This window comes from Macaca thibetana, chromosome 1, assembly GCF_024542745.1.
Source record: "Macaca thibetana thibetana isolate TM-01 chromosome 1, ASM2454274v1, whole genome shotgun sequence".
In the NCBI taxonomy this organism is placed as follows: domain Eukaryota; kingdom Metazoa; phylum Chordata; class Mammalia; order Primates; family Cercopithecidae; genus Macaca; species Macaca thibetana.
In genome coordinates, this window is record NC_065578.1 from 3,862,358 (window position 1) to 3,874,761 (window position 12,404).

Sequence of the window (12,404 nt, forward strand, 5' to 3'; positions counted from 1 at the left end):
GGCAGGAAGCATCCAACATGGGAGAAAGCTGGAGGCCAGAAGATTAAACCCGTCTGGCCTTCTCACATTCTTCTGCCTGCTTTTATTCTGGCCGTGCTGGCAGCTGATTCGATTGTGCCCACCCAGATTGAGGATGGGTCGGCCTCTCCCAGTCCACTGACTCAAACGTTAATCTCCTTTGGTGACACCCTCACAGACCCATCAGAAACAATACTTTGCATCCTTCAGTCAAATCAAGTTGACACTCAATATTAACCATCACAAGTCCACCCCTTGTCAACTTGAATCCATACACATCTCCTGAAATTATGTTACTGTCTTCAAATAAAGACAATAACAAGGTCATAGTTATGCCTAACATAATGCAACTATGCTTCCTACAACCCTCCAAAAGGCTGTGCCGGACAGCAGTGAGGGGCTGAAGCCTGGAGCAAGCCTGTTGAATTCCATGTCTGCCATGTCTTAGCTGTGTGTGCAGTACAGGGTTAATTTTGCCCAAATGTCCTTGCCCCCAATTCCTAAGCCCTTGGAATGTCCTGCCTGAGAAGCGTGTCTTTTTTGCCTGGGGGCCTTGGGCCTGGCCAGATAATACAACGGTACAACTTATGGTGGGAACTGGGGTCGTGGGGTGTTGTGGTATTAGCTTCAGAGGGGCTGGAGACTGGGGTCACCCGTGCCAAGGGTCACCTGTGGCAGAGCCCAGCACAAACACTGGGCATCAAGGCCCAAGGGAGCTTCTCTGATATTTCATGAGTGTTGTCACACATCATTGCTGGGATGAGACAGTGCTGTCCACATTTCTCCACTGCAAGGTGACATCCAGAAGCTCGTGCCTGGTCTCCCTTGGACTCTGTCCTATGCTTCTCTTCCTGGTGCTCTTCCTTCTGCTGTGATAAACTATAACCAAAAATATAATGGCTTTCTGAGTTCTGTGAGTCTCCCACTGAATTATTAAGCCTGAGGGTGATTGTGGGGACCCCAAATGGCACCGTGCAACCTTGGGAAAATCCCTTACCCTCCTTCTGGACTTGGGGAACATATTTGTACTCACCTCACGGTGCTGTAGTGAGCTGCGAATGCACTATTTGGCACAAGGCTTAGCACCCTCTACCAAGAAACTTGGGGTGGCTCTACGGTGGCTCCAAGATGTCAGCCCTATGACTTCTCTCCCCGCCTGGCTTTGTTATTGATAAGGAAAGCATTGGAGGGAGAAGGGGTGTTAAGAGGAAGCAACCGGGGATGGACTCACACCTCACCCTATGAGGCACACTGAGGGTCAGTAACCCTCCAACCCAAGGATTCAGCTGCAGTGATATCTGTCCTGTGGGCTTGTCTTGTGCCTCGGAGGACATCTACCATCATCTTTGGCCCTTACCCATTAGATGTAGAACCACTCCCCACCCACAGCTATGACAACCCAGAGTATCTCCAGACATTCCAGATGTCCCCGGCTAAGGACCACTGCTCCACCTGCCTAGGCCCTTTGGGGCGATTCCCTGGGGGCTGCCCTTCACTGTGTTGTTGTGTCCAAGCCAAGGCCTGTGAGATGTCAGCAAGGTATTTCCTTACGGGAGTTCTGTTTCTGTAGCGTGTGATCCTGTCCCAAGCTGGAAGGACTTCCGATGAGGAGAGACTTTATCTCCACATAGTGTCGTCTTGAAGCACTTCCCTGAGCCAGGCCATCACCCCCTGTGATGGTGAATTTTATGCATCAACCTGACTGAGCTGAGGAATGCCCAGGGCGCTGATAAAGCATGATTTCCGGGGGTGTCTGTGAAGGTGTTTGTGGAAGAGATTGGCACGTGAATTAGTGGACTGAGTATGGAAGACCCATTCAGCCACGTGGGTGGGCAGCATCCCATCTGTTGAGGGCCCAGATAGAACCAAAAAGACGAAGAAAGGGCAAATTCTCTTCTCTCTCTCTCCCTCTCTCCTCTCCCTCCTTCTCTACCCCTCTTTCTCCCTCTCCTTCTGTCTCTCTCTTCCTCCCTCTCTCCCTCATCTCTCTCGCCGCCTTTCTCCCTCTCCCCCTCCCTCTCTCTCTCCCCCTTCTCTCCCTCTCCTCCCGCCTCCCCCTCCCTCCCTCTTTCTCCCCCGCTTTCTCCCTCTCCTTCTCTCCCTCCCCCCACGCCTTCCAAAGAGAGGGAATAATGAGGACCCCTTGTGGATTTTCCATATTTCAGCCTGTTTCCTACAAATATTGTTGGGACTACATGTCAAAACACACAGTCCTTGTCCAACTGTCATGACCATAGGGTCTGCAGTTTATTCTCATAGCTATATATATATATGTGTGTGTGTGTGTGTGTATATATATATATAGAGAGAGAGAGAGAGAGAGAGAGATCTGAGCTGGGACATCTGTCTTGTCCTGCCCTTAGACTTGGACATCAGAGTTCCTGGTTCTTGGGCCTTTAGACTCTGGTACTTCCACCAGTGTCCCTGCCCACCGACCCAAACCCTCTCTGGTGTAGATGGAGCTGGGTCATCCATCCTCTCCTGCCTTTGGCCTTGGACTGAGTGACAACATCAATTTTCCTGGTTCTCCAGCTGGCAGACAGAAGATCATGGGATTTCTTAGCCTTCATAATCACATGAGCCAATCCCATGATAAATCTCTTCTATAGATCTCTCTATATTTTATTGGTTTTGTTTCTCTGGAGAACCCTGACGAATACGTTCACCCCTTGGAAGACTCTGCGGGGTCATTCAGAAAACAGCACACTCCTTTGTGTCCCTGCCATAAAAGCTGGTGGCCTTGTTCTGCTGTGAGCATCCCAGTTTTGGAAGATGCATTTTTTTCTTAGTGGCCTGTTCCCAGGAGGTAAGCAACTGACTCAGACTAAGCCTAATGGCTTAGGTTCCTCCGACTCTAGCAAGTCAAGCTGCCTCTCATCTGTCCACCATTGGGTACTGTGAGCTTCTCCCTAGTCAGGCCAACGTGTTCTCAGAGACTCTTTTTCAAAGACTGCAGTGAAATTGACATTTTGCAGGTCTCTGTGGAAAAGGAATGGCTTTTTTTGGGATGGAATTGGCACTTTAGGTCCCAATATCACCTGTCACCCGTCATACTTACCCTTGTTGCATGACAGACATTTTTGTGTCCCGTGGCCATGGCTCTTTGTTTGCATAATTCAGACGCTGCAGACTCCTGTGTTGTGAAATCAGCTATGATACGCACAGCAATCTGTTTGCCTTGGCCAATTCCAGGACCATCACTCCTGCCCTCATCCAAGTGTACCAGCCAAACGTGCCTCCCGTCCTAGAAAGAAAGCCCTTGGTGGGTTTGTTTTTGCCATGGACAATGGCCTGTATTTGATTCAGCTTCATTTAATAAGACCTTGTTCAGACCAGAGATGGATTACAAACTTCCACATCAATCTTCAGGGCCTGATCTTATTACAAACCACCACAAATATAACCATAAAAGCCCTATTGATTTATGCAGAGCTTGGTAATCCATCTGTCCCCATCCATTATTCTGGGGATAATTTTTCATTATCTGGATAGCAGCTGATTCCTCACGCATTAGTATACAGTGGCAATTACCAGAAGCAGAAAAAGCCCCCACATTAGCAGGAACAATAACACCTGTCAGGAAGGGGAAGCAAGAATTCCTACACAGCATGCTTCTGAGCTCTGGGACCAGGTCTGAATTGCAAGGAGTTTGAAGATGGGATTCAGTGTTGACCTTGGAAGTGGAGAGGGAAAAGTTTGCTTGTGTGTTCCTTCCTTGAGGGCATAGAGTGTGTGCTCCCTTTAGATGACATCATTGTCAATCCAGTCATAGCCCCTGGACAGCTGACATGGAAACCTTTCCAGGATTGCTCAGGGGCAGCAGGGTTTATGGGACAGGTGTTCCTGCCCGAGGTAGCTAATAGCCACCAGAAACTTGACCAGAGGGAATGTTATTTAAGGTGAGAGTATTGAGTGAGACATGAGTGAAGAAGGAGAGACATGAGTGAAGACGGAGAAAAGTCGAAGCCTCCTGAGAATGGTGCCATTTGCATAGTGTGGGAAAAGTCCTTTCCACAGACCAATAAGAGATGGTCCCTCTCCACACAATGATTCCATAATCTGAACTTTCTTGTGTTTGGCAAGATGCTATTTCTTTTTAACATGGAGAATATTGAGATAGACGTGGCTGAAATATTTCTAAGAGCCATTGAAGGAATCAATTGGTAAATTTCTGAGTTTTGATTTCTAAAAATCAAAAATCCTGTGTAATTGACTTCTCAAGGGAAACCCTCATGCAAAGTGATTTATCATCAAGTGGCTTCGTATGGACAAACCCAGCAGGGTGCAGCCACTGCTGCCCGGTGTTAAGAGCCAGCCATAAACTAGAGGCTGTGGGTCTCTCTGAAACCAGCTGAACAGTGACCAGTGAAGAGACCGGCACACAGCAAAGCTTTGATGGTGGAGGGGGATTGTTCTAGTCCTTCAAACTAAAAAATTGCAGTTTGATTCCAAGCATTAACCAATCATCCAAAATAGGAATATGCTTGTATTTAATCTATAAGCAGAGCCACCTTGAGCTACTCACTTAAATCATGTATCTGTAAACTGTGGTCCATGGGCCAAACATGGCCACTGCCTGTTTTTGTAAATCAGGTTTTATTGGAAAACAGCACCATTTGCTTCTTTGCCCATTGCCTGTGGCTGCTTTTGTTTTTGCTACAATGGCAGAGTTGAGTAGTTGTGACTGAGGCCATACTGCCTGTAAAGCCTAAAATATTTACTGTCTGGTCCTTTAAGAAAAGGTTTGTCTACCTGGGATCCACATGAAGATTTCCACATGGAGGAAACTACTCCTAGCTCTTGGGGAGACTAAATAATGGGGCACATGCTATAAACACCACATGCATGACTTCTCCTGTGTTATTTTGCTTTCTTCTAAGTGAGCAGCCTTCCGAAGAGAGGAAATAATAAAGAGCCCTTCTGAATTTTCCATATTTCAGCCTGCTTCCTGGAAATATTATTGGGACCACATGTCAGAAGTCCCAGTCTTCGTCCAACATCATGAGGGTCTGTAGTTTATTCTCATAGTTGTAACTTCCTAAGCAGGAGCCCGGGAACCCATTAAAACCCACGCTCCAGGTTTTGAAGCACACGGATGTTTACTTTGCAAGGAAAGTCTGTGCAGGGGTGGTAAACTGTTGATCTTGAACTTATTTAACAACAGAATGTGGCCACAGGTGTGTGGGATTTTGATTTAGATGTTTGGTTTTCTTGGGGACGCTACAGCAGAGAATTACCTTTGTCCAGGCTCTGCTTGCTGACCAGGGAAAGTCATTTTTCTTCTTTAGCATCGGGCACCCAGTTTGTCAGACAGGTACAAAAAAATGCAGGGTGGAGATGGGTTAAATTGATACCAGGTGTGAAGGCTTAGCTAGGTGCATCTAGGGGTCCTGTAGAAAGCATAGCTGTTGTATTGTGGGTGTGTGTCTGCCCAGACCCTCTTAGCTGGTGATTAGCCCAAAATGCACCCTTCATGTTTTAATGTGGGAAATCTATGAAGAAAATTTACACAAAAGGCAGGAGAAGGGCCTCCAGGGCGAGGCCAATATCAGAAGTAGATCATTATCCTTCTTTCTGTTAACTTGGTTTCTGATTTTTTACCTCTTAGTTACAAGTTTAATGATACATCATGAAGCTAAGATCACATTATCATCAGCATCACCTTCACCATCATCACCATCACCATTATCTTATCACTATCATTTTCAGCAGCATCACCATCATTATCATTACCATCATCACATCACTATCACTATCACTGTCATTATTACCATCATCATCATTACCATCACTATCATCATTATCACCATCACCATTATTACCATCATCACATCACCACCATCATCATTACCATCACTATCATTATCACTATCACCACCATCTTCATTGCCATCACTGTTATCACCATCATTATCATCACCATCATCACCATTCCCATCATTATAACCATCATCACCATCACCACCACCATCACCATTATCACCATCACTATCATTATCATTACCATCATCACCACACCACCATCACCATCATTATCATCACCATCATTATCACCATCATCGTCACCATCACTATCATTATCATTACCATCATCACCACCATCACCATCGCCATCAGCAGCAGCAGCAGCAACCTCCTTCTCATCACAAGAAGCACAGACACAGGATGAGCACATACGCTTCGTGACAGCATGGCTTTCTCTTGACTGGGCCAGAGGGAGTGTGTGGGTAGAGAGCAAGAGGAGACTGCACAGGCAACCTACCCTCCGCAGCTGTCCATCTTTTTCAATCCTTCCTCTGCACACGAGGTCTGAGTTGGGTCTCATGAAACTTGGCACATAGGGATTACCAGAGCTGGCAGACACTCCACTGTTGGTGGGATTAGGGGTGGTCCCTGTGGCATAACTTAGCTTTCAACTCATTAGCAAACCAACTTGACAGTCCCAGAGAAAGGACTTGCCTGGAGGTTTAAAGCAGGTGCCACAGCTGGGGCACAGGTTTATGGGAGGTCATTGGCCAGAACTGCAGTGACTGCAGCACCTTTATTCAGGGGGCATCAGAGCAGCTGTTGCCTATGGGTGAGCATTACTAGTGCGGCAAGCACACAATAGGTGCAAAACAAACAGTTCCTGAATCAATGGATAGAAGAGGGCTTGGGAGAGACCTGCCACACTCATGTGTCTGCTCCACTGTTTGCCAGGTGTTGTTATTCTGTGGGTCCTGGAGGGGAATCCCTCGTGAAAAACAACAGTTACCTCCAGAGAGGGGGAAACAGGAAGACAAAGCTTGTTTTCTGGCTGCGCCAGTGTTTAATCATTTATGAATAATTTCCCCCATGAGGATCATATCCAGCAGAGGGGTAACATCTGTTTAAGAGACTGTCCTTGGGAGGCCGCCAGAAAAATCTTGACACTGAAACCCACCATGCTGAAACACGCACATGCAGTGTTCTCACCCCAGCAGCCCAAGAGGTTGGTCAGGTGTGAGGGGCAGGTCTCTGCAAAGCAGACACCAAGATGGAACCCCAGGTGGAGACAGGACCATTGCTTGGATCTCAGGCGGAAGGACACGGGGAGATGAGTTGGAGGAGGTGCTGCCACCTGGGGGCTTGGCAGACTCCCTGACTGCCTTGATCTTCCAGCTTCTCAGGTGCTGAAGTGGACCTTCGGGGTAGCCCTGGCTGGCTAGTAATGTCCCCAGCATCCTATATGTCCCAGGAAGTATGTGACAGATGTGCAGTCAGAGAAGAAGGTGGTCTGGGGTAGGGACCAGAGGAAGGAGCTGTTGCAGACCTGCCTTCCTGTCTCCCCAGTCCTGGGTCTGTGGTTAGTGGCAAATGTTGCAGAAGGTTTTGGGACAGAGGTGGGGGACGGGAGAGAATCCCTGCTTTCTGCCATCGTGCCTGTGGGTGTCAGTAAACAGCTCTTGGCCAGAGCTCTACCTGCCCCACTTCTGAAGTGGCTGGTCCCTGTCCTGCCGATTCCAGTGCCTCCTACCTCCCCATTCAGGGATTGGGGCCAGGGCAACAAGGCTAGACCATAGATTCTCCTTTGGGGCTGTGGGAAGCATCCACCCTTGGCCTGATACTTTCATTCCTGGAACCTCATGAAGCAGTGAACTTCTTAGCGAGGACTCTGGAAAGAGGAAGATGCCACCCAGTGACCCATGTCTGTGAGGGTGTCACCCCATGTGCTCTTCTTTTTACCTCCCCAATATGTGCTGGCCCATCCTGGCTCCCCCTGGGTCAGGCAAACCCTGCTCCCACTCATAGGCCAGCAGCCCTGGGGCTCACAGTTCCAGAATAGAAGAGCAGAACTGGCCCAGGGCGTGAGGGGAGAAAGGGGTCACGGGGAATATCTCACCCAGAACTGACCTGCCGCCGGGTAGACGAGGTAGGTGAAGGGTTTGGCAGGTGCAGGAAAGAACACAGCTGCCCATGATCCAAGTCACGGCTTGGAGACTGAGAGGGTGGTGGAAGGAGAGAGCCCAGAGCTGGAGCTCCCCCTTCCTGGACCCCAGGTGAGAGCAGCCTCATGCCCAGGGCCTGCAGTCCAGGAGGAGAGAACTGAGCACCTGTCATGCTGCCGCGAGTTCCCCGCTGTGGATGGGACCTGGCATCCCCAGCTGGGTTGGGGGGATGTGCCTTCACCTTTCCCGGCCCTCCCTCGCCTCCTGAACCTGGTTTCACGGGTGCCCTCTTCCCTCTTTCCTTCTTTCCAGGTCTGGCTGTCCATCAGATCATCACCATCACCGTCTCCCTCATCATGGTCATAGCTGCTCTCATCACAACTCTTGTCTTAAAAAATTGGTAAGGCTCCTTGGGCCCTTCTGGCCCAGAAATGGGGGACTGCAGGGGTCCCCGGGTGGTGAACACAGAGAGGCCCCCGCTTTTCAAAGCCAACCTGTTCTACTGGCTTCTGCCCGGGCAGTTGAGCTGCCATAGGCTGCTCGCCGTCCAGCGCTGCCCTTTGGCCCGGCCCCTATCCTGGTTTCCCTGCAGAAGGCCAGCGAGCCCAGCCTTCATGACAGAGCTTCTCAGGGTGTGTGTGGTCCCGGGTTCCAGATTCTTTTTCTCGATGCCAGTGTCCGTTGGGATGTTGTCCACCCAGCACACAGTCCCTATTTCTTGTCTCCTCTGCCCCTTCCCTGGAAAGGTAGGGATGGGGCCCTTCTACCAGCACCCAGTGGGATCCCACATCCCTCGCTCAGGCTTGGCGGCCGGTTGCTGAACCAGCCCTGTTTGTATTCTTCCTTCCTCTCAAAGCCACTCTGTGTGCTGAACTAGGTTACCGCTTTGCTCCAGGCAGCCTGCCTTTGCCTATTTCCTCCTGGAAATTGGCCTACTTTGAGGCTGGCCTTGCTGGGTGTACACACCTGATAAGCCCCTGAGAAATCAGGGGACTGCTGGGAGACCCTGCTGCTCAAAAGCGCCTTGGGGACCTCACCTGCCTGCAGCCACTCCTCCAGCAACTGTGTCTCCTTTCGGCGTCCAGGCTTAAAACTCCCTCATAGAAGAACAGACCCAAATGGCCCCCTTGCTGCCTGCATACAGCCATATGAATCAGACAGGGCTGATGGTGGAAACTGCATCAGAGCCTCAGAATCACAGGGGAACACAAGAAAGTGAGAGAGTAAAAGCCAGGCTCTGGGATCAGAGGAGGTGGGACCCCTTGGCAGGCCACAGGAGGGTGGGAGGTAGCACAGACCACAACAGACCTCCCACTCGGCTAGCGAGGGCTCAAAGCCACCTCCTGATAGGTAGCAAACTGGGACCCCGGGCATTTTCTGGAGACAGGCGATGAGAGAACAACACGGAGTTCATAGCGGGGCTTCTTAGGCAGGGGCTGGCCAGAGGAGGGGCTTTGGACCCCTGGACTGTGTGGGCGTATGGAAGGACAAATCCCACTGGCCATCTCAGTGAAGGGCTTCATCTCCCCAGAGACAGGGGACTTTGTAGCCTATTCTGTGACAGATTGATGACAAGCCTTCATCTTGCTTTTCCCACACTCGAGCTTATAGCAGACCTTCAAAGAGCCCTTTGGGAGAACAGCCCGGGAGGCTGGATGAGCAAGTTCGGTGAACTGACCTCCCTCTGAGGAAGACTTTTCTCGGGGGGCTGCCCCTGGGTTTGGCATTCACCTTATGACCTTGGTTTATGGGGTAGGGGGCTTCTACTCCTTGAATCGGGATTCCTTTCATTGGGAAAACCAACGCAGGAAATAACCAAGACTTAGGAGACAGGCCCATCCCCCCTGCCCCTTGCCTTCGCGTAGCCCCTCCCTGTGCACAGGCCCTGAGCATGAAGGGGAAGGGGTGGGCAGGGGAAATGGCCCCCAATGTGGGCTCCCCATCCAGCAGGGGAGGGGCCTCCCAGCCAGCCTCCTTGTCCGTCCTGTGCTCTCATCATAGAAGCGGATCCAGCGGCCCCGATTCTTGCTTTCTCAAATCCCTGGAGAGTCAGGGGTGGAAGTCCCATGGTCACTCTAAGTGGCCTCTGGAAGCCCCTGTGGGTCACAGGAACTAGACCATAACAGGCAGGGCGTGCAGGACACTTCCCTCCGCAGACTTGATCAGGGATGAAGGACAAGCCAGCTCGTCATTTCCAGCTTGTGTACGTGCCCCTGGGTGGGGTTGAGGACAGGGGCTTTCTCATGCACCAGCTTTCCCCAAAGACGAGTCCACTGTCCATTCTGAGATGAAGGAATGGACCACCCCAACCTGTGCCCAAAGGTTCCCACACGCTCTAGGCCCCTCTGGCAGGAAGGACCCACCACGGCTTTAATCCCGTTGAGGCGTTCATGGGGACACTGAGTCAGCACCATGGTCTGGCTGATGCTCTTTAGTTAAGCAGGTCCCTAGCTCTGCGATCACATGGCTCACCACTTACCCCTCATCCTCCCTGCTGTAATAGCCATATTTAAAATTCAAATTTCATTTTTTTTAAAAAAAAGAGTTGATTGCTTGATTGTGGTTGATCTTTCTGAAGAGGCTGGGAATTACCGTTTAATATGAAATGATGCGTAGCTCATGCCTGCAAGCAAAAGACCCACAATGGAAGTCTGCAGTTGTGCTTGTGGGTTTCTGGCCTCTGCCCGTCCCCCACCCCAACCTCTTTCTCTTCCAGCTGTGCCCAAAGCGGGAACACTCGTCGGAACAGCCACCAGCGGAAGACCAACCAGCAGGAAGAGAGCTGCCAGAACCTGACGGACTTCACCTCGGCCCGGGTGCCCAGCAGCCTGGACATATTCACGGCCTATAACGAGACCCTGCAGTGTTCACACGAGTGCGTCAGGGCGTCTGTGCCCGTGTACACCGACGAGACGCTGCACTCGACGACGGGGGAGTACAAATCCACCTTTAATGGAAACCGGTAAGCTTGGGCTCTGCTAGACCCTGCAGCTGTGAAGCTCTTGGTGGTCCCGACCCCCGGGGGCCACGGTGGCTGAGCTGAGAGCTGTTGGTCAGTTTAGGTCTTCCCTGAGGTGGCTTTGAGGGCCCGAGCCAAGGCGGACTGCTAATGTGGCAAAAGGAGAGAGGCAGGGTTGACAGCAAACAGGCGTTCAGCTGCTCCCAGAGAACACAGTGGCTGGAATTTCCTTCTAGACCCCTGGCCGTGGGCAGTGGTGGGAAATGCATAGTCTCCCAGCCCTCGCTCTGAGCTGTCATCCTTCATGCCCCAGAGCTCAAAGGCCAGTCCCGTGGTGGTGATCGGCCTCCTAAATATCAACAGATGACAACAGCCTCCTACCAGAGTCAGTGTCTCTGAGCCCTGTCAATAAAACGTCAGTGGCAAATTTAGCAAAACTATCAGATACCGACCAGACTCCCGGACCGGACGTGTGTTACTAAATGCTTCTCCTTTTTTATTATTCATGTGTAATCCCTCAAAGAAAATATACCCCACAACCACCTGTGAGAATGTTTAAGAAACCCTTGAGTCAGCTTTCAAAGGTTTGTCCAGAATTAAATTAAAATATCAATAAGCTTTCCTTTAAGTGAGCATACATTTATGCATCATTTTGTAAATTAAAATAAAACAATCTCCAACAACTTGAAGAAAGGAGGAGGCTGGGAGGCTGCCTCGAAGGGTCCACCATGAGCAACAGAATTAACACCTAGGGTAACACTGCCCCAGGCCCCCGGAAAGGGCTCCCCTGGAGCCCAGGGCGAGGTGACTGGACTCGAGTTGTTTTAGAAGGGGCTGGCTGCATGCTCCCTTTCGTTCTATTTGCTGATTTGTTCAGGGGCCTTGGAGAGCGAGGGCTGCTGGGGCTGTCACATCCATGGTTAATGTGTCTTTGTCCTGTTGGCTAGAATGAGCAGATGTTCCTGAAATACCTTCTGGCCACGCCTCTTCTTGCATGTCCACGTTGCATTCTGCCATCTGTGATATTCTCTGTCTTAGACGTTCCCTTTCCTTGCAGGGGAGGACGGTGGCACTCAGAACCTCAGAACTGTTGTTCTAAACCTCAGTGGTTTTACACTCAGACATTTGGGGAGCTCATGGGTGCCATTCCAGCCTTCCAGAAGGCTGAGTTCACAAATAACTGGCTAACCGATTTCCAAACCATTTCACTGAATATGTGGATGTTGGCTTGGATATGAATCTGGGCCAGCGACTGCTTGGGCTGTGTGGGTAGAGGGCAGAGGGCCGTGGGCTGGCCTCTGGTGCTTCACTTTTCCCACCTTCTGTGCTTGTGTTGTGCAGGGAGGTGGGGTGGGGGGATGTCCAAGAGCGGAGTTGGCATAGCTGGTGCTCTCAGGCCCTGGCACGGAAGCATCAGATGGAACGAGTTCTTGCCTTTTGGCCCAAGGTCATGCTCTGTTGAGTTTCACGGGCCTTGGGAAATAATAGCTTAGTCTCAAAGGTGACAAAATATGGGGGAG

General features: G+C 50.6%; 1 protein-coding gene and 1 long non-coding RNA gene across 2 annotated transcripts in view; one reads left to right on the plus strand and one right to left on the minus strand.

Moving 5' to 3' along the window:
- AJAP1 (adherens junctions associated protein 1) overlaps positions 1–12,404 on the plus strand; it is a 138,200-nt gene that overhangs the window by 107,548 nt on the left and 18,248 nt on the right. The window contains exons 3-4 of the mRNA XM_050806634.1: positions 8,238–8,325; positions 10,642–10,887. Coding sequence (XP_050662591.1) covers positions 8,238–8,325; positions 10,642–10,887 — 334 coding nt within the window. The remainder of the gene's footprint in view (positions 1–8,237; positions 8,326–10,641; positions 10,888–12,404) is intronic.
- On the minus strand, positions 880–6,196 carry LOC126963931 (uncharacterized). Its single transcript, XR_007729262.1, has 3 exons — positions 6,106–6,196; positions 3,077–3,262; positions 880–897 (listed from the first exon to the last, which is right to left on the minus strand). It is a non-coding gene; the product is annotated as an uncharacterized LOC126963931 (long non-coding RNA).